Source organism: Berghia stephanieae, chromosome 3 (genome assembly GCF_034508935.2).
Source record: "Berghia stephanieae isolate SIO BIC M18660-M18661 chromosome 3, UCSD_Bste_1.3, whole genome shotgun sequence".
Lineage (NCBI taxonomy): Eukaryota > Metazoa > Mollusca > Gastropoda > Nudibranchia > Aeolidiidae > Berghia > Berghia stephanieae.
In genome coordinates, this window is record NC_088362.1 from 60,599,917 (window position 1) to 60,621,197 (window position 21,281).

The window sequence follows — 21,281 nt, forward strand, 5'->3', positions numbered from 1 at the left end:
CTTCTTCTTCTTCTTCTTCTTCTTCTTCTTCTTCTTCTTCTTCCTTCTTCTTCTTCTTCTTCCTTCTCCTTCTTCTCCTCCTCTCCTTCCTCCTCTCTCCTTCTCTCTCCTCCTTCTCCTCTCCTCTCCCTCCTCTCCTCCTCCTCCTCCTCCTCCTCCTCCTCCTCTCCCCCTTCTTCTCCCTCTTCTTCTCCTTTATTATTATTATTGTTATAAAACATTTTTTTTTATGGTCATCAATCCAGGTCCTAGCCAATGCCTTGTCAGGCCTACCCCTTCTGTTGAGTTCTCTTGAAGGGCTGTCCTCCCCTCGTAGTCACTCCAACATCCAACTCATGTCTTTAGCCAAGCTGGCTAATGCTGCCCTGTGTGCTCTCGGAGGATTCCAAGAGACCATCAAACCTGGTTGTGAGGTCAAGGTCAGTCTTGTCTTTGGTTTGTTGTTGCAGTTGAGATGAGCTTATATTTCTTTCTAAAAAAATTTATTTTTTAAAAGAAAATTTTGTTTACCTTTTTGTCATATGATGAGATTGTCTCAAGATTCTAGGGAAGATATTTGATATAGTTTCAAAACCAAGTGATATTTTATCCTCATTCTCATTGTATTGTGATTTAAATGATGCAATAGCATTATGGGTATTGTGCCGAAGAATGAAGGTAGTGTGCTGTTGAATTAATTGTTACTGCCCAATCATAACACATGTCAAAATGTGTTACCTGGATTGTTGTCTTGTGTTGGAAATGCTAAAATGGAAGTGTCATACTGGTCTGGTAAATAATAACAAACAAATATATCTAGTTCATCCGGGATTAATCTCAGTCCTTCTGTTTAGCGAGTGCTCTACCAACTGAACTATAAGGACCTCCCACCACCCCCCACCCCTCACTCATGAGAATGGTGAGAAAATATTACTAAAGAGCCTTTCCTAAAAACTCAGATCAGAAGCTGTCATACCAATCAACTGCAAAGCCATATGTTTAATTTAACGACATTGACTTGTGATATGCGTGCCATAATTACATTACAGGTGACTGGAGAGGGAATGTCTGGAACCAAAGGAACAGTTGTGAGTGTGTCGGAACAAAACGACGTGGTCACCATCCAGCTGGACGATGACAAGATGGATAACTCTGGTGGTGCTGAAGACAAGGACTTCAGCTCACCACCACCGACTTACAATGACATAATCAAAGTACCCATCACCAGGGTCAAGCCCATCAGAAATGAAGTAATTATAGAATGTATTTATTTGATTTATTTATTTTTTTCTTACCAGTTATTATAATCTGATTTTGGGATTTGCACATTTAAGTTGTCAAAATTGAAAATAATAGAAATTTTAAAGAAATAAATCAAAAATAAAACATGACATTTTACAAAAATATATTTTAAAGTCTCTGTCAATGTTTTCACATTTATTTGATATCCATGTTTTCTCCTTTCATTACTGAAAGTCTTTGTGTGTGAGCGAGTGCTATTTATACTGTCATTTTTTAAATTGTGAAGTGCATAGAGCATGACCTCGTCATGGTTTTGCACTATACAAATGCTGTATTATTATTATTATTATTATTATTATTATTATTATTATTATTATTATTATTATTATTATTGTTATTATTATTATTAGTATTAGTATTAGTATTATTATTATTAGTAGTAATTGTAGTAGTAGTAGTAGTAGTAGGAAATGATTTTTTCAATAAAAAGTAACAAAAATCAGCCATTAATGTTACTTGTATGATTTGAACAATTTTTGTGTTGTTTCAGTTGTTCACCCAATACCAAAGAGACATGAGCAATGCGTTGCTTTCCACCGTGAAAGACGTGGTCCTGCCAAACGACGAGCCAACTTCACCGTTGTCCCAGCCCTTGTATTCTGTAGGCGATGCAAATTCCATGGCGAATCAAATCAGCCGAGTGATGGCAGAAATTCGGACGAGGACTTCAATGGTCTTGGCCCAATACTTGCAAGACATTGACTTTGCCAAGAAGTTCATCGAACATTGCGGCCATTCCATCGACTTGTTAAAGTCCATGGCAAAAGAGTGTAACACAGGTATTGTTGAAGTGATACTTAGCTGCATAGAAGCTCTGGACTGTGTAAAGTAATAAACAAAAATGAATATATAACAGCTTAAAAAAAAAAAGAACAAAATTCCAAACACCAAATGTTTGTGGCTCCAATTCCTTCTTCAGCCAACAACAAAAAAGCATAAAAACATGTGTCAGTGCATGACATAATCAGTCGGAAGATGAAAATTTGGGATTTGCATTTTTTTTTTCATTTTCTGAAAGAATATGTTCCACAGAGCATTTTAATTTTTAATTGAAGTAAATCGTGTGACTTTTCATGAAGTTATGGTCAGATGTATGGGAAAGGTATCCAGCAACTTTTCTCAAATTTCATACTTTTTCCAACTTGACTAGCTGTAAAAAATATTTAGAAGTGAAATTAAGCTTTTGATATTTCCCGAAGATGTACAAAAAGGTAGTTTAATCATTTATGACAAGAACTCATTTTTAAAATAAAAATTGACCTTCTAACTAAACTTGGCAATATCTCAGTTCAAACCTTTTCACCATCCGATTGATTATGTCATGTGGTCAGATCTAATTAAATAATCTCTGCTCGGTGGACAGAGGAAAAACATCTGGATTGCATATGGAGTCACTAGCGAGTGCTCTATCAACTGAGCTAACGGGACCCCTAAAATTGTCTAGTGATAATATTGACTTGCTCTTATAATCCTCAACCTCTGATTAAGTTCTCAGAGTGGGTGGGATCTCCTGACGCTAGTCTATCGCAAAGTACTTTCCACCAGATCTAACAGACTCAGCTACCCATCCACTGCTGGGTAGACGGGGGGATCAGAAATAAAATCTCAACTGCACCCGGGATCGATCTCGGTCCCTTTGCGTTTGAAGCGAGTGCTCTACCAACTGAGATATCAGGACCCCATAAAATACATTTGGTCAGATCTAACTAAATAATCTCTGTAAACTTTTGTTCATCACTATCAGTGTCACTCCTTCAAATTTTCCATTTCCTCGATACATTCCACATTACAGTCACACACTATCACTAATACACTAGAAATTACAAAAATAAGGTATGAAGTGAGTAGAAAAGTGCCAGAAGACAATAGAGAATAAAATTTTTTTTCGCAGCGGTGGTGGGGTTTGAACCTGCGACCTTATTGGTACGACAACTCCGCCTGGCAGGTGAGAGCGTGGCTCTACCGTGAGAGCTATCCACGAACACAAAAATATTCGTTTCAAACCCAAGTCATTTCTAGATCCCTCTCTCACCCACTTCTTGAGACCGCCGATTCGTAGGCACACCACCATCGCGAAGTAATTTTGACCAGCAGTTAAGCTTAATAGCCAATATTCTCAACACAAACATATAACATAGAAACGATTGAGACATTGAGTATGCTCCGGTGTATGGGGTGAATTTTTAATTCAGAAAAGTGAGTGGAGCAGGCACTTATGTTGGTAACAACAAGGTATGAAGTGAGTAGAAAAGTGCCAGAAGACAATAGAGAATAAAATTTTTTTTCGCAGCGGTGGTGGGGTTTGAACCTGCGACCTTATTGGTACGACAACTCCGCCTGGCAGGTGAGAGCGTGGCTCTACCGTGTGAGCTATCCACGAACACAAAAATATTCGTTTCAAACCCAAGTCATTTCTAGATCCCTCTCTCACCCACTTCTTGAGACCGCCGATTCGTAGGCACACCACCATCGCGAAGTAATTTTGACCAGCAGTTAAGCTTAATAGCCAATATTCTCAACACAAACATATAAAAAATTACTTCGCGATGGTGGTGTGCCTACGAATCGGCGGTCTCAAGAAGTGGGTGAGAGAGGGATCTAGAAATGACTTGGGTTTGAAACGAATATTTTTGTGTTCGTGGATAGCTCACACGGTAGAGCCACGCTCTCACCTGCCAGGCGGAGTTGTCGTACCAATAAGGTCGCAGGTTCAAACCCACCACCGCTGCGAAAAAAAATTTTATTCTCTATTGTCTTCTGGCACTTTTCTACTCACTTCATACCTTGTTGTTACCAACATAAGTGCCTGCTCCACTCACTTTTCTGAATTAAAAATTCACCCCATACACCGGAGCATACTCAATGTCTCAATCGTTTCTATGTTATATGTTTGTGTTGAGAATATTGGCTATTAAGCTTAACTGCTGGTCAAAATTACTTCGCGATGGTGGTGTGCCTACGAATCGGCGGTCTCAAGAAGTGGGTGAGAGAGGGATCTAGAAATGACTTGGGTTTGAAACAAATATTTTTGTGTTCGTGGATAGCTCACACGGTAGAGCCACGCTCTCACCTGCCAGGCGGAGTTGTCGTACCAATAAGGTCGCAGGTTCAAACCCCACCACCGCTGCGGAAAAAAAATTTTATTCTCTATTGTCTTCTGGCACTTTTCTACTCACTTCATACCTTGTTGTTACCAACATAAGTGCCTGCTCCACTCACTTTTCTGAATTAAAAATTCACCCCATACACCGGAGCATACTCAATGTCTCAATCGTTTCTATGTTATATGTTTGTGTTGAGAATATTGGCTATTAAGCTTAACTGCTGGTCAAAATTACTTCGCGATGGTGGTGTGCCTACGAATCGGCGGTCTCAAGAAGTGGGTGAGAGAGGGATCTAGAAATGACTTGGGTTTGAAACGAATATTTTTGTGTTCGTGGATAGCTCACACGGTAGAGCCACGCTCTCACTGCCAGGCGGAGTTGTCGTACCAATAAGGTCGCAGGTTCAAACCCACCACCGCTGCGAAAAAAAATTTTATTCTCTATTGTCTTCTGGCACTTTTCTACTCACTTCATACCTTGTTGTTACCAACATAAGTGCCTGCTCCACTCACTTTTCTGAATTAAAAATTCACCCCATACACCGGAGCATACTCAATGTCTCAATCGTTTCTATGTTATATGTTTGTGTTGAGAATATTGGCTATTAAGCTTAACTGCTGGTCAAAATTACTTCGCGATGGTGGTGTGCCTACGAATCGGCGGTCTCAAGAAGTGGGTGAGAGAGGGATCTAGAAATGACTTGGGTTTGAAACGAATATTTTTGTGTTCGTGGATAGCTCACACGGTAGAGCCACGCTCTCACCTGCCAGGCGGAGTTGTCGTACCAATAAGGTCGCAGGTTCAAACCCCACCACCGCTGCGAAAAAAAATTTTATTCTCTATTGTCTTCTGGCACTTTTCTACTCACTTCATACCAAATTACAAAAATGTACTTTGTCATTTTGTTTGTGGAGAGGAATTGATTTCTTTTAATACTTTGTTTTCTTATGTTGATACATTTTGTCAACAGGCAGTAGACAGCCCATCATAGAAGCTCACTGTCAACGACTAAGGATGCTTTACAGGGATTGTGCAAAACCCCCTCCTCCACCGTGCCGTACAGACATTAGGCCTGTGAGTGAAAACCTCGTTACTTTTTAATGTTCAAATGATAGATGATTTGCAAAACGAGAATCAGATGCATCCATTATATTAGTTTTTATTACCCCACACCTCATTCACAAATACAGTAGAATCCTGTTAAAGCCAACAAAGCCGGATCAGAAAGATTGGATGACATTAAACAGGCTTGACTTTATCCATGGAACACATTTAGATAAAGAATGGAACAGTTTGTGGCTTACAAGCATATGTTGACTTCTTGTGTGGCTATGTGGTCTAGTGGTATGACACTCGCTTTCGGATCGGATGGTCCTGGGTTCGAGTCTCACTCGGCGCATAGTTGTCCTTGGAAAAGGCTCGTTATTCACATTCTCTCACCATAATCAGGTGTAAAATGAGTACCTGGCCGTTAACAGCGTTGTCACTGTCTGAAAAATATTAAGTGTTGCTGTTGGCCAGGGACCCTTTGTAAAGTGCTTTGAGCATGTTTAGTGGATATTGCGCTATAAAAAAGCTCAATTTTTATTTCTTTAAAGATTGTCAAGCTTATGAGGATTCAATTGTATATGAGCAATCTATACCAGGCACTCATTCTTTGTCAAAAATGTTTTGCCTTTTTACATTATCATTGTTTTATGTCAGTGCTTTTTGTTCATTTAAAATTAGCTTATCTGTTAAAGACAATACTGATGATGATGATTAATTTTCCATGACTATGTATTCCAATGAGAATTGATTGGTGTGTCATGTGTTGTTGTTTCACTTCTTTATTCCCCAGACCAAGGAAATGATGTGGGATGTAGTTCGGCCTTTCCCTCCATCCAGGGCTTGTCTGTTCTCCCATGGACTGACTGGAATCTCATTTCTAGGGGATCCAAGTGCCGGCATCGGATTGCCAAGGGGGACTCTGGTCTATGCCAACCAACCTATTCCAAAAGAGGTCAGAGTAAAGTTTGTTTTTAGAAATTTATCTCTAGGTAATATCAAAGGTCCTGATTAGATCCACGAGTTAAGTCTTTTTCATGTTTGTTGTGAATCTAATAGAAATATCACTCTTTAATCATTTATATAATTTGTACAATATATCATTTACATCATCTGAAAACAATGTCACTGTTTAATATTTTATATAATTTATACAATATATCCCTAAAATCCTGAAGACAATGTCACTGTTTAATATTTTATATGATTTATACAATATATCATTTACATCCTGAAGACATTGTCACTCTTTAATATTTTATGTAATTTATACATTATATCATTTATATCCTTAAGACAATATCACTCTTTACTCATTTATATAATTTATACAAACTATCAATTACATCCTTAAGACAATATCACTCTTTTATCATTTATGTAATTTATACAAACTATCATTTATATCCTCAAGACAATATCACTCTTTACTCATTTATATAATTTATACAAACTATCAATTACATCCTTAAGACAATATCACTCTTATATCATTTATGTAATTTATACAAGATATCATTTACGTCCTGAATACGTAAATTCAGAATGGAGTAAGAAAAACTGATTTCTCAAGTAAGATAAACTGTGTTTGATTCCAAATGATTGTGTTATAACCTAAATAAATCTTGTGGATTTTTAATGTTACATTGTATATTAGACTGTTTCTCATCTGCTTTTTCAATTCATTTTTTTTTTTTCATGAATAAATGGACTTTTACTCATAAAGTACCTCTGTGCATCAAGAATGGATACTGTTATTGTATATTTCTCATCTGCTTTTTCAATTCATTTTTTTTTTCATGAATAAATGAAGGACTTTTACTCATAAAGTACCTCTCTGCATCAAGAATGGATATTGTTATTGTATATTATTGCTCTTATAATTACATTCTTCTTCATCTTACCCGCTCCTCTCCAACATAAAATTAAAGAAACATATAACCATACACCCGTTTTTTACATTACAGGCTCCTTCATTTTATTGGGAATTGGAAATTGTTTCATTCGGTGATGCCCAGGCAGAGAGCGGGGCCGTTGTGTCTTTTGGATTTGCCCCTCCAGCAGAGAAGAAGGATGGTGCTTGGACAAATCCTGTCGGAACTTGTCTCTTCTTGAAGTAAATTGATTTAACTATACATATTTATGTAGAGCATTTCTAGGTTAATAAAGCTTAAAGCTATTCACAATGTTTTCAAGGAATTCTGTGTGAGACTGAATATCCATTTCATTCAGTGCAACATACATATTAGGTGCCTCTCACTTATACATACACTTTTACAATTAAGAGTCAAGTAAGATAATATTTGTAAAGTGACTTACCCAAAGACATTAGTCAGCACTGCAACAAATATCCTACAAATGTATGATAGCTTTATTTATCTCCTTTTTTGTACTGATAAATTTGAAAAGCATTATAAATGAGTTGTTTAAAACCAGTGCACCAGCAATTAATTTTTTTTGGAAAAAAAAAAGAAATTCCTTGACTAGGTAAACAGTTTCTTTGCAATGTCATTATTGTGACCCATCTCATATATATATATATATATATATATATATATTATATATATATATATATATATATATATATATATATATATATATATATATATATATTATATGATTGTGTAGCTGTGACACTTCTGTGTCAATTCTATCTGATAGAAAATACTATGCAACAGACAAGTGACGTATCCAAGGTATGTAGAATCTCTGACTCCACAAGTCTTATGGCAAAGGAGCACATCTTTATTTCCAATATATACACAAACACACTGATCATTCTTTCTTTTTTTTTTTTTCACATTCCAGCACGGGCAAGGCAGTCCATTACAACGGAGCCAGCCTCCTCCAATGGCGCAGTGTCAGGCTGGAGATCAGTCTCAATGCAGGAGATGTGGCTGGCATTGGATGGGAAAGAACTGGAGACCCCTCCAATTCCACTCAAGTACCCAAAGGTGAGGCTGTGAAGAACACATTTGATGATTTTTTTTTTTTTTTACAGCTCCATTGTTTATAAAATAAGGTTGCCAAATGTCTGTAAATTTACGGAATTCAGTACACAGGCTTGCCAACCGATATGATTTCTCATATTCTGATACGCTTTGAGGTCCAAAATAGGATAATATGTGAATGTTGACTAAAATATGCTAATTTCAAAAAGTCAGAGTTTGTAACAAAAAGGGGGAAAATGATAAAAGTGGAATAGATGGTCATTAAATATCGTCGTCTCCTAGATGAGAAATTGAGTAGCCAGACAGATGATTGTCATTGTAATCGCAGAATTTTCTTCCTCTCTACTAGCTTGATTAGTCTCCATAAATTCAGTGAATGTTAAATTTTATATGGCTGCATTTGCACTTGTTCAAAATATGATTTTTTGGGGGGAAAATATGTGAAAATGACCATAGTTATTTGGAAAAATACGATAAATCTTTTCAAATGGTTGAGGTTGATTGGCAAATTTGAGTATTTTATAAACCCTCAGTATATTTTCCAATAACTTGATAAACGGAAAAAAGTAAGTACTTAATGTTTTTTTACTGGAGTTCAGCACTCAGAAAGAGGTCGGTCTATGTTTGTTTTGGCTTAAAAATTCTGTAAATTTTTGCCTCCTGAATTGGCATTCTTGATAAAAGCATATGAAGTTTTTAATCAAAAGTTTTTAATTCAGACTCGAGTTTAAATTTTCAGCTTTTGGTTCACTCCAACATAATCCCAGATTATAAAACCCCTTTGGTATTCTCAAATAGGAAAAAAAGCTAAAAATGCATTCATGACCGCTGATATAATGTAATTGTATTATTGGCTGCAACAATTCATATCAAAGGTGAAGGACAATGATCATTTATAGAAAAATTAATTTCCTCTGACCTTCACTTTTAAGAATAATTTTCCATGCTAAGTACCGAACTGAACTTGTATTGAATTGGGTCGTCATAACTTGTTACTTCATTTAATGATACAAGCACAGAAAGATATGAAACAATGTGACTTTTGTTGACAATGTGAATTAAACTGAAACCTATTCCTAAACTCTTCTCATAACATTATTTATAGGAATTTGTACAACTGGGGTGTTATAATAGTTTTTGCCCTATATTTTATTTTTCATGATCTCTCCGAGAACCCTCTTAAGGTTAGGCCTCCCCTCAGTCTGAAAATCCAATAATGGTCAAAAACTTGATAATTAAGAGTAGATTATCCTTATTGTTCAACGAACTGAACCAATTTTGTCAAAGATTTCAACATTTTTTGTTTGTTTTGCTCTTTTGTTTTCTTTTAGGTCAAGTTTACTTCACTCACAATGGCCAGAAACTACCAGCTTCTCTAGACAGTGTCTCAGGTGCCATGTATCCAGTGGTCCATATTCAAAAGAAAGTAAGAAATTTGATTTTAACTGGGAGGAATCATTGTGAGATCAAGTGAAAGTTGAATTGCAACTTTGTTGAGGTTGTTTAAAGTGTCCTAAAAATTGTCTTAGATATATCTAGATCTATGGCAGAGAAATACTTGGCAATCCTTTCTGTAATAAACACTTGGAATGTAAACAAATAGAAGCATTCTCTGGGGGTGGAGTTCCTGACCTTCCATAGTGGGCAGGGAGGCACTTGCTGTGTCTTCTATTTCCCTGTATATCAGTTTTCCAACATGCTTTCTGTCTTTGTCTTGGAATGAGATTACTTGGTTTTGTCCGGGGCCCTGGCTGGGAGGGAAACAGTTCAATGTATAGTTAGAGTTTTGGGAGATGATATTTTTTTCCCCTGTAAATCATCTCTCAGTTATGCACTGTATTGTTTTGTTTACATGTTATATATGATTTGTAAACATTTGAGTGCATCCCTCTTAGTTGGGACCTATCCTTGTGTCCGGATGAGACTTTAAGATGATCTCAAACTAAGTACTTTGATAGTGTGCTCTTTGAATCTACATCTGTTTCCCATTTGAACAAATTCCCCTTTGTCTTACCTTTTCCTGGGTGCTTTAATTGTAATTCTAGAACTTTTTATTATCCCATTTTCTTCCTTTTTACTGGCGCTGATATGACCTTATTGTGTTGCAAGCGGGGGAAAACCCTTAAAAATATAAAAACTTAAACAAACAAATAGAAGCATTCTCTTGGTTACCAAGGACGTGCACGTTCTTCTTTTTGTTTACATTCCATGATTTTATTGCAGAAAGGATGTGTGAAATAGTTCTCTGCCATCTATCTGGTTTTTAAGTAATATATTTATGTATTTACTGTTTTTTTTTGTTATTGGCTCAAGAAGAGTTTTGAACCCGAAACATTCTGTATTTGGTATTTTGTTCTTTTTTTAAAAACTGTTATATTTGGCTGAGTGTTTAAGGCATTGCACTGTGATCTGGAAGGTTCCGGGTTCGAGCCCCGCTTCAGGCACTTGCATTTCTTTTTCCATAGGTAAGATTATTAACCCTCAATTTGCTCACTTGGACAACATGGGTGATTCCTGTTGACATCAAACATCCTGTTTGATGGATTATCTATATTCCTTCATGTAAATGTTGCCGCTCGAAGCTCGAAGAAATAAATAATAATGTGAAATTGAATGTAAGCTTCAATTTAATTACAAAAACAGATCAAATGAATGTTTTGGGTTTCCCCTTTATCAACAAAACAGGATGAATGAAACACCACAGATGAATGTGATAATGTGGTAGTGGCGTAGTTAAGATGAATGAACAAAACATTGGTTGGCAGGAAATAGTATGCTCCTTTGTAAGCCCGAAACGTTCATTTGATCTGTTTTTGTAATTAAATTGAAGCTTACATTCAATTTCACATTATTATTTATAGTCCTTCGTGGAATGTCTAGGCGACGGAATCTTATGATGTTGAGCGAAAGGGCATAATTTTTTTTCCTTTTTATACCCATATATGTTTATTACTTTTTACAGTCCACAGCTTCTAGCAGCTTAGTATAACTTTGACTTGGATAAAATATAATTTGCTTGCTTTTCCCCTCCATCAGAACTGCCGAGTGAAAGCCAACTTCGGTGCGAGACCGTTTGCATTTGCAGAAGGGCAGCAGCACAGAGAAGCAGCGGAAGCCGCCAACGATGTGCTTCGGGACATCCGAGAATCGTTTGGCCACTTACCGTTTCACTCAACCTCGGACAGTGAGAGTGACACGCCTGAAAACACTCAGTCAACGGCACCGTCTGAATCCAGTCGAGACAGTAAATCTCCTCCCAAAGTGCCATGCAAGATGGCAGAGCCTCCTGTAACCCTCAAAGGTAGGTAAAGCTTGTAAAGGGAAACTAGATCATCTAGCATTATATATATTTTGTAAAATTATATTTGTGACCTTCCATCCATACCTGCCTAGTACTAGGAAATATTTGTATAAATACGAATTTTTGGCTCCAGCTACAGGACTGCATTCTCCTCTTTGACTCAATATATTTTGTTGAAAAGGAAAGTTTAGTTCCTCAGAACCTATATTCCTAACTTAGGAGCATTTTTGGATCATGTTGAGGGCAAATTATTTATTTCTAATGCTATTTAAAGTGGAATTTTCTTATTTTCCCCTGGAAACTACGAATTTTGAAATTTCAAGTAGGAAGCTCTGCTCCATCTCAAAGCCGTATTATGTCGTGATGATCTAGGTCAGACCTGCCGACTTGAAAATTTTAAAATTCGTATTTTTTAGGAGATAAAAATAAATGTCGCGATAATTAATTTTATAGCTCAATAATTTACCCTAACAAGGATTAAATGACACTTCAAAGTCCTTAAAAATCTTAAACGTAGGCATAAAATTTCATTTTCCATAAGTTTTAATGACTTAGAAATGTTCATGAAGTTCTGAAATTGGAATGAAATTTCGTAAGTTTACGAATTTTTTGTAATTATCAGCAGGTCTGCAAGGTGTGGGAAATTAAATTTAAAGCCATGAATATTTCTGTTCTTTGTGGTGGAGAAAAAATGACAATATTACACATTGCAGATTTGATTGAAGACGAAGTCAACTCTAATCACAATTATCATTCACTCTCATTTTTCCCTAAATAACAATGTGCAAATGAATGTAAGCTTCAATTCAATATACAAAAACAGATAAAATGGATGTTTCAGGTTTCCCCTTTATCAATAAAACAGGATGAATGAAACACTACAGACGAATGAGATAATGCGTTCAACACCACTACCACATTATCTCATTCATCTGTAGTGTTTCATTCATCCTGTTTTGTTGATAAAGGGGAAACCCGAAATGTCCATTTTATCTGTTTTCGTATATTTAATTGAAGCTTACATTCATTTTCACATTGTTATTTATTTCTTTGAGCTTCGAGCAGCACCATTTACATTATTCATTTTCTCCCAGAAAATGGAGAGAAATTCCAGTATTCACACTATTTTCATTCTAATTTATTCGATACAATTTGTCATTAATTTTGTATGTCAACTGTATTATCTGTTTTTATCATGTTTTTTATGTCTGACTTTAGACAGAAATTTTAATTTAATCTCGTAAGTGTTCACAATTATTTTTAATTGTTTTGATTCGACAGAGTATGTCAACTATATTATCTATTTTGCCATATTTTTTTAAACATTTGACTAAAGACAGAAAATTAAATTTAATCTCGTAAGTGTTCACAAATATTTTGAATTGTTTTGATTGGACAGAGTACGACATTGAGGCCAGTCAAAATTACAAACATCTGCCTTGTCATGACAACGTTATCCTGACTGGACCGGACTCATTTTTCTCATGTCCTGTGGAGGAAGATTCTGATGAAGAGACAGTCGTGGAAGAGTCTGGGTCAGAAGATCATTATGCTCTGCTAGTCAAGGCTTGGGAACAAAAAGTTTTCCCCGTCATTCGAAGGCGATTCCGAAATGAGGCTGAAAGAAAAGATGGACTAGAACAGATTAGAGGTGCTCTTCAGCTTGGTAAGTTTTTGTTCTATCTTCATTTACATGAAAACAGATTCATCATATATATTTTAAATATATTATTACATTATTCTTACCTCTTACTTTGCCTACAACCTTTTTTCCACAGCAGATCCACTTCACTGTATCATCGGGGCAAAATGAAATAACAAAATGATTTACTGTGAATACTTTTTGTTGTGTTCTGTTGTAGGCAAAGTCTGTGAATACTTTTTGTTGTGTTCTGTTGTAGGCAAAGTAAGAGATGAGAATAGTTTAATGATTCAGGCTCCTTAAAGAATCGAATAATCTAAAGATTTCATATATATATATTGTGAGAGATTGATGAGCTGATCTTTTAGAATGCTTGTCTGTTTTAAGAAGTCTTAATATTTAAGTATTTCTCTCAGCTTGCTTTGACATTGTTACGTTGTTTAAGCAGCTTTACAGCCTCTTTAAGGCGATGATTTGCCAAATGATCATTTGACATTTCTTTCTGAAAATGTACGAAAGCTACTGAAACAAAGCTGATGTCCTAAAAATGAGGTGAGAGCAATACGATAATAAATATATATGTGTTTATACAGAGATGACGTTGTGATAGAAATTGTCCAAAAGGGTTCTAGAATTTTTAAAAATTATGTCTACAGGCATGACTGACATTGCCAGACAGACAGTTGAATTTCTATACGAGGAAAACGGAGGGATCCCCAGAGATCTTCACCTTCCGACCATCGATGATATCAAAGAAGACCTGGCCAAATTCACTATCGATCGTGTCAAGAAGGGAACCACCGTCAACATCAGAACTCCTGTAGCTGCCTCCTCCAATAATGCCACCACCCAGTTGCCCAAATTTGCCGTCCGTAGTATGTTGAGGACGTTTGGCCTCACTGGCACAGTTTTGGATGTAGACACTGTAGGTTACATCTTTATCATCTTTCATGTATTGTATTTACTGAGTTTCAAACATAGAGTACTGGTACAAACTTCCTGAAAGAAATTATAATATCACAACAGATATCATGTCGTGTCCAACATGTTAAGTGTTGCTGTTGTCTAGGGACCCCTTGTAAAGTACTTTGAGCACGTTTAGTGGATATTGCACTTTATAAGAGCTCAAGTTTTTGTATTTTTACCTCAGCACAACAAATAAACTACTAAGATAAGATAAAGGAATTGTCTTGATTCTTATTAGACTGTGCCTGAAACTTTCATCACATGTCTAATTATGTTAATGCATTTAAAAATGGGCTTTTGTATTTGCTTAATGTAAAATGCTGTATACACTTTGAATGGCAATTTTTATTGAAGGAAGTGTGTTAAAAAAAAACAATCACCAATATATGTAAGCAACAAATAGAAATGTTTACATTTAATTCTATTGTACAGTGTAAGTTTAGCCATAAAGAAGACCTACCTACTATTACCAAAAATTAGTAGAATTACGAAATTTTGGTTCCAATTGTTGAACTTCATGAACCATCTCTAAGTCGTTAAAGCTTATTGAAAATGAAAGTTGATACCAGACTACATAATTGTAAAGATTTTGAAGTGTTGTTTAATTCTTTTGAGGGTAAAGTTTTGATTTTTAAAGTTAGCTAATAATATTAATAATATATATTAATAATAATAATGATAAAAATAATAATAATAATAATAATAATAATAATAATAATAATAATAATAATAATAATAATAATAATAATAATAATATATTAATAATAAATAATAATAATAATAATAACAATATTAATAATGATAACAATAATAATAATAATAATAATAATAATAATAATAATAATAATAATAATAATAATAATAATAATAATAGACTCTTATAGAGCTCACGGTATCCTCAACAATAAGGCTCTTGGTGAGTCCAATGTTTTTCTCCTAAAAATTAGGTTTTTAAGTAGGCAGATCTACATAAAGGTATGAATTAAGCTTGAAATGCATATGATTTATTCTTTTAACTTTCTCTAATCTTGAAACAGAGCAATGAGTGTGTACAAGTTGAGACCTACTTGAGGAGTGAAGGGGTACTGGTTCGATTCTGGTATCCACTGGTAATGTTAGAGAAGCCGGTGCAGGGAATGAGGAAAGCCTCCATCACAGGAGGACAAACCATGGACACTTCCAACATTCTCATTCACAGGTGAGTTCATAAAACTCCTCTTTTACTTTAAACGTAACAAGTCGAAGCAGTATATATAATGGGATTGTAATAGGGAACAATAGTGTGATATTAAAATACTGGTTCAAATCTCCTTGGCAGTGTGAAACCAGTCCTCCAAAGGACTGGATACATAACTTGTGCATCTGATCTTTTGGTTTCGGAGTGATGGAATCTTTTTTTTATTTTTTAGCCTAGATTAATGCTGGTCGTTCGTCAATAAAGATCATTCTTCCTCGCTCTTTTACACCCTGTAATCATAAGAATCTTGCCTATACATCCTGTTGCTAAAATAGTTATGCCACCTTACGAGAGATGCATATATACAAGATGAAAGTTGGTGTGGATGAATTCAATCCCTCAAGGGGGGCGGGATATACACTCCTGGAAACTAGGTGAGAAGTTTCCAGGCTTCTCCGCTAGTAAGAGGAGACACTGGGTGGTAGCGAATTGGCTTCAGTCGAGAACTTGCCTCACGACAAAATCGCTTCATCAGTGGGGACTTTCCACCTGCCCAACATGTACCCGATGTGGGATAGAACCGCAGAGCATTCAGTTGAACGGTGTGTTGTGACGAAGCTTCCGGGCGGGTTTGCGACAGTGCACGTTGCGGTAAGGAATTTGCTGATTGGGTCGATCATCATAACATAGTTGAGTGAGCACCATTAGAAGCTGCTGCCATCTTATGATTCAAAATGTAAACTATTTATTGATAATCCTCCGGAGGACTGGTTACACATTTCCAAGTAGTTTTGAACAGGAACAGAGGAAGGTGGGACGTCATAACGATATTTACAAATATAGGAGTAATCTATAATAGGCATTCACCCGCTGCGCTGTGTGGCCTTGAGCAAGTCACCTCGCCCTAGCTCAATTTGCGTTGCTGCACTGCGGCTGACCCCCGGGTCATTCCAGTCTTTCCTTGGAATGGACCCTAGAGACAAATTTTCCCTATGGGATGAATACAGGGAATTTTATTTATTTATTTATTTTTTATTTTATTCACTCTGCTTCCCATTGTTAGTGATTTGTGCTTATTTTGGTCAAGTAGTGGGGAATGTGGTTATCGACTGACAAAATTAGCTGTTTCAGCATGTAGCTGCATTATGCAAGCATTTGCCCTCTCAAAATTAAATCTACTTTGAATAGTGTGGCTATTGGGTCTAGTGGTGTGATATAACACTCGCCTTCAGATCGGAAGGTCTGCCTTGGTTCGAGTCCCACTCTGAGCAGCGCATAGTTGAGTCCTTGGAAAATGCTCTTTACTTGCACTTTCTTCTAACCCAGGTGTAAAATGAGTACTTGGCCTTTAATAGCATTATCTCTGTTGGAGAAATTTTTTTTTTGTTTAATTTTCACCTAACAGGCATCATGTCTTTTCCTACATGTTAAGTGTTGCTGTTCGCCCCTTGTTTAGTGCTTTTACTGGAAATTGCGCTATGTACATGTTTTGTTTTTAAAAGAAATATTATCACATAACAAACATTCTAGAAATAAAGGTTTGTTGTTTGTTCATTCCACCACAGGGAGCTGTTGTCGAGTGAAGCATCCTTGACAAGGATGTATCTAAGGAATGCCTTCCTACGTCTTACAGACCATTGTAACTCACCTGCCATGGATGTGTCCTCCTGCTCCAGTAGCCTTGGGTCAGGCATGGCTGTTTGTGCATCCACCTTGCAGGTTAATAAATGAATAAATAGATTTATAAATAAATGGATTCAAAAGAGAAAAACAAAATGCAATTATAAATATTATATAATGTAATAATTGTTATCGAAACGTCTCTCAATTCCCCTTATATGTTTTTTAAAAGAAATTCTCCAAAAAGTCCAATATGTCAAATATTTAAATACCCACTATACCTGCCCACCATTCCGAAATTGTCTCAAAAATTATGATTTTCAATTACAATCATTATGGTAAGAAAAAAAAAGGGTGTTGGTGGGGGGGAAAGGGGGGGGGGGGGATTGAAAAAGAAGAGTAAAAAATATTGTTAGTACTTGTTAATAGGGAGGTAAGTTAGTAGGAAAATTAATTGCACTCCTTTCCCCCTTCCCCATTCCATTACTTAACACATGTGATATGTAGTATTGCCAACTGCACCAGAATACAGTCTTTATGTGTTTTTAGTGGTAAAGTTGGTGGTAATTTTGAGAGGGAATCATCCGTTGGTAAGAAATTCCTATATTTTGTCTCAAATTCCTATTTTCTGACTTTCTGATTCCATGTTTGGAATGTGAAGGGTTGGCAGGTCTGGGTGGTAGACTGCTAGGGTTAATAGGGCATCAGTCATTCTGATTTGACTGTTAGGGGCAGTGTGGTACAGCGGTACAGCCTTTGCTTCGTACCCGAAAGGTACCAAGTTCGATCACCTGCCGCTGCGCTGTGTGGCCTTGAGCAAGTCACCTCGCCTTAGCTCTATTCGCAGCACTGCACTGCGGCTGATGCCTGGGTTATTCCAGTCTTCCCTTGGAATAGACCCTAGATAAAAATTTTCCTTATGGGATGAATAAAGGAAAATTGATTTATTTATTTATTTTATTTTTTATAAATTGATTTGATTCCATTTCATTTCAGGAGCTTGATCTGGAGAACATCCAGCTCCTCTCAGAACAGTTGTTGATGTCTCCTTACACGACAGGAACTCTCGAGGCCCAGTCTCCTTTCCAGACGCCCACTCTATCACACCTTTTGGCCACCCAACAGGTAATGAGTATTATTGTAGTTATTGTTGCCCTTTTTTCTTCAAGCAGTACTGATCATGTTATTATTATCATTATCATGTTCATTTCACGAATACATTGATATGAAATTAAAACGCAGTAGATTGTACATCTAATTATTGTTGCAATCTACTTTTTAAAAATAAGGATAAATATTATTATAGTATTCTCACCTTTTATTTTGCCTACCATATTGTTTCAACAGTTTCATTCACTGTATCACTGTAATTCAACCTCTTTATATAGGCGAGCACTCTAAAGATTCGTGCACATCAATATCTCACAAATTAAATAAATAAATGAATTCAAAAGAGAAAAAAATAAATAAATACATAAAAGGAAAATTCACTCTTACTCTAAAAATAAATTAATGAATAAATATATTGTAATCCTCCATCAGGAAATTGTGTTTCCAAAAGTGAATTACAAGAATTCATTAATAAGCATTCTAAAATATCGTTTTTACATAAGTTTAAAAAGCAATATAAAAAATAAAAGTGCGTCTATACCATTGATATATATCATATATTATGTAAAGTGTTTCTATATTACATTTATAAACAATGTTTTGACTTATTATTGTCTATTAAGTTAAGCTCCTACTTGGAGTGGGTTTGATCACAGCTATTCATTTTTCTTTCATAAGATGTTTATGGCAATAATGATAAAAATAATAATAATAATGGATGGCATCTATAATGCGCCAGTCCCCACAGACAGCAGGCTCTAATCCCCAACATACCCAAGTGAAGAGTTAAATGTTTCTAGTTTTTCTTTGAATTGTTTATGGTTATAGTTTGTTGTCTCTCTTTGCTCCTATGGTAAATTATTCCAGATTGTTCTAATTTGCTTTTATTGACGCTATGAACCCTTGATTTGGCGATGAATTCATTGCATTGTATGCTCTATTGTATTTATATTTATTTTTTCCCAAATTGATAATTTATATTGTAAAGTGCCCAGAGCTTGTGTTTTATTCGGGAATATGCGCTGTATAAATGTGTATTATTATTGTTGGTCCTTGGGTGTTTAAAAGATCAATCTCCCATTGTTGTCAGGCTATTCACGGGACATTGTTTACTCATCACATTAATTTTTCTTTCTTCCATGAAGGTGTCTATGACAGACATTGTTTACCGAGATGGTCTTCGACTGAAGCGTGAACTGGCCACTGCTATTGCCAGGGCTTCAGACCAGGGTGAGGATTATCTCATTGAGCTCACCAACCAGTTGTGTATGTGTTTGCAGGTAAGACATTTCATTTGGAGTTTTGTTTTCATTCTTAAAATTTTCATTTTCTTCTCATTTAGTAATCATTTCATCCCCCTCCCCCTTTTTATTCCTCTGTTTCTTTCTTGCCAAACTTTGTAAAAAATGTTTTGTTTTATTAATATGTCTTGCCCAGGGGAAGCTGTTCTGTTGGGGGATTTTTTTTTTGATTTTTTGATTTATTAAAAAATTTTTTTTTTTTTCTAGAACAACAATGACCCAAACTAAAACTTAATCATATAAAAATGAAAATTTGAACATCACCATCAAAATCCTAAAATTTTCTTGTATTTTTCTTTCTTGTTTTGCCTTTCACTGTTTCATACACACTTTTTCACATTTTCATCAAAAGCCTTGTCGTTCAGGAAATCCATAAATACTAAAAACTCATCAAAACAATATGTCAGCATTTTCCCTAAACATTATTACAGTGCTGCATGTATTCTCAAGAATTTTTGTTCATCGTACCAAAAATTCGATTTTTATCATTCAAGGTTGCCAATTTTCCGTTTATTTATGGAATTCAGCATGTTATAAACTCTCTGTATATTTTTCCATCACCTGCTAAACGGTGAAAAAAGTAAGTCGGGGATGTCTATTAACTGGAGTTCAACGCTCATAAGGGGGTCGGTCAATGTGTTTGCGTAAAAGTTCAATAAATTTTTGTCTCCTGAATTGACCGAAAGGTACTGAGTTCGATCATCCGCCGCTGCATTGTGTGGCCTTGAGCAAGTCACCTTGCCCTAGCTCGATTTGCGGCATGCATTGCGGCTGATACCTGGGTTATTCCAGTCTTCCCTTGGAATTGACCCAAGAGACAAATTTCCCCTATAGGATGAATAAAGGGAATTTTATTATTTATTACTTATTTTTTGAATTCATTATTCAAAGTATCGTTTATAATATCAATAGCATCATCGGAATTCTCGCTCGTTTGCCGATTTTTTTCAGGATTGTACACACTTCCTCAAAATCTAACTTTTTTTTTTGGACTTTCCATCGTACGCATATTTCATGGGTTAGGAGGGTTGGCAGCATGATGTTAAGTTGGAAATAATAATCTATGAAATGCTCTTGCCACTTATTTTGGCACTCATTTTAATCCACTACAGAGTTGAGTAATAACAGGAAATGCAAGACAAATATTGAGTTTTCAATAAATTGTATGTTTTATTTTTTATTTTAAAAAAAGTTAATTGATTGATTAATTAATTTATTTATTTGTTTATTTATTTGTTTATTTTTAAATTTATTTATTTGTGTATGTTTATTTATTTATTTATTAGTTTATTTATTTATTTATTTATTAGTTTATATATTTATTTATTAGTTTATTTATTTATTTATTATTAAAATTAAATTATTCGTTCTCAGACTGCACCAGAGACATTTCCTTTCATGTCCTTTTCTGTCAATGAATCCAAAGTGAGCACAGACGTCCACTTTCCAGGAGCAGCTTGCATTCTGGTTTCTTGTATCAAAAACTCGGATTCCACCAACAAAGAGTAAGCATGACAACTTACATAATAATTAGAGCAAATTAAAATCTTACCAATCCTGGGTTACAGCAAATTTTTCAGCGATACTAAGCTGCTAGAAGCTGTGGACTGTAAAAAGTAATAAAACGAAAATGAATATAACAGCTTCAAAAAAGAACTAAACACCAAACACAGAATGTTTCAGGCTCTAAACCCTTCTTTAGCCGACAACAACAAAAAAAAAACCCCCAAAAAAACAATGAAAACATAAATACATTACTAAATTAAAAAAAAAAAAGAAAA

At 35.5% G+C, this 21,281-nt stretch overlaps 1 protein-coding gene across 2 annotated transcripts in view; it reads left to right on the forward strand.

The window, feature by feature from the left end:
* The window catches only part of LOC144968116 (putative E3 ubiquitin-protein ligase HECTD4), a 101,049-nt gene that overhangs the window by 50,217 nt on the left and 29,551 nt on the right, over positions 1 to 21,281 (forward strand). For both annotated transcript variants that reach the window (XM_078906116.1, XM_078906117.1), the window contains exons 40-55: positions 246 to 419; positions 1,029 to 1,229; positions 1,772 to 2,060; positions 5,356 to 5,459; positions 6,226 to 6,387; positions 7,400 to 7,548; positions 8,241 to 8,386; positions 9,715 to 9,809; positions 11,420 to 11,684; positions 13,084 to 13,350; positions 13,983 to 14,251; positions 15,330 to 15,490; positions 17,035 to 17,188; positions 18,086 to 18,214; positions 19,345 to 19,479; positions 20,875 to 21,005. In XM_078906116.1, coding sequence (XP_078762242.1) covers positions 246 to 419; positions 1,029 to 1,229; positions 1,772 to 2,060; positions 5,356 to 5,459; positions 6,226 to 6,387; positions 7,400 to 7,548; positions 8,241 to 8,386; positions 9,715 to 9,809; positions 11,420 to 11,684; positions 13,084 to 13,350; positions 13,983 to 14,251; positions 15,330 to 15,490; positions 17,035 to 17,188; positions 18,086 to 18,214; positions 19,345 to 19,479; positions 20,875 to 21,005 — 2,831 coding nt within the window. The remainder of the gene's footprint in view (positions 1 to 245; positions 420 to 1,028; positions 1,230 to 1,771; positions 2,061 to 5,355; positions 5,460 to 6,225; positions 6,388 to 7,399; positions 7,549 to 8,240; positions 8,387 to 9,714; positions 9,810 to 11,419; positions 11,685 to 13,083; positions 13,351 to 13,982; positions 14,252 to 15,329; positions 15,491 to 17,034; positions 17,189 to 18,085; positions 18,215 to 19,344; positions 19,480 to 20,874; positions 21,006 to 21,281) is intronic.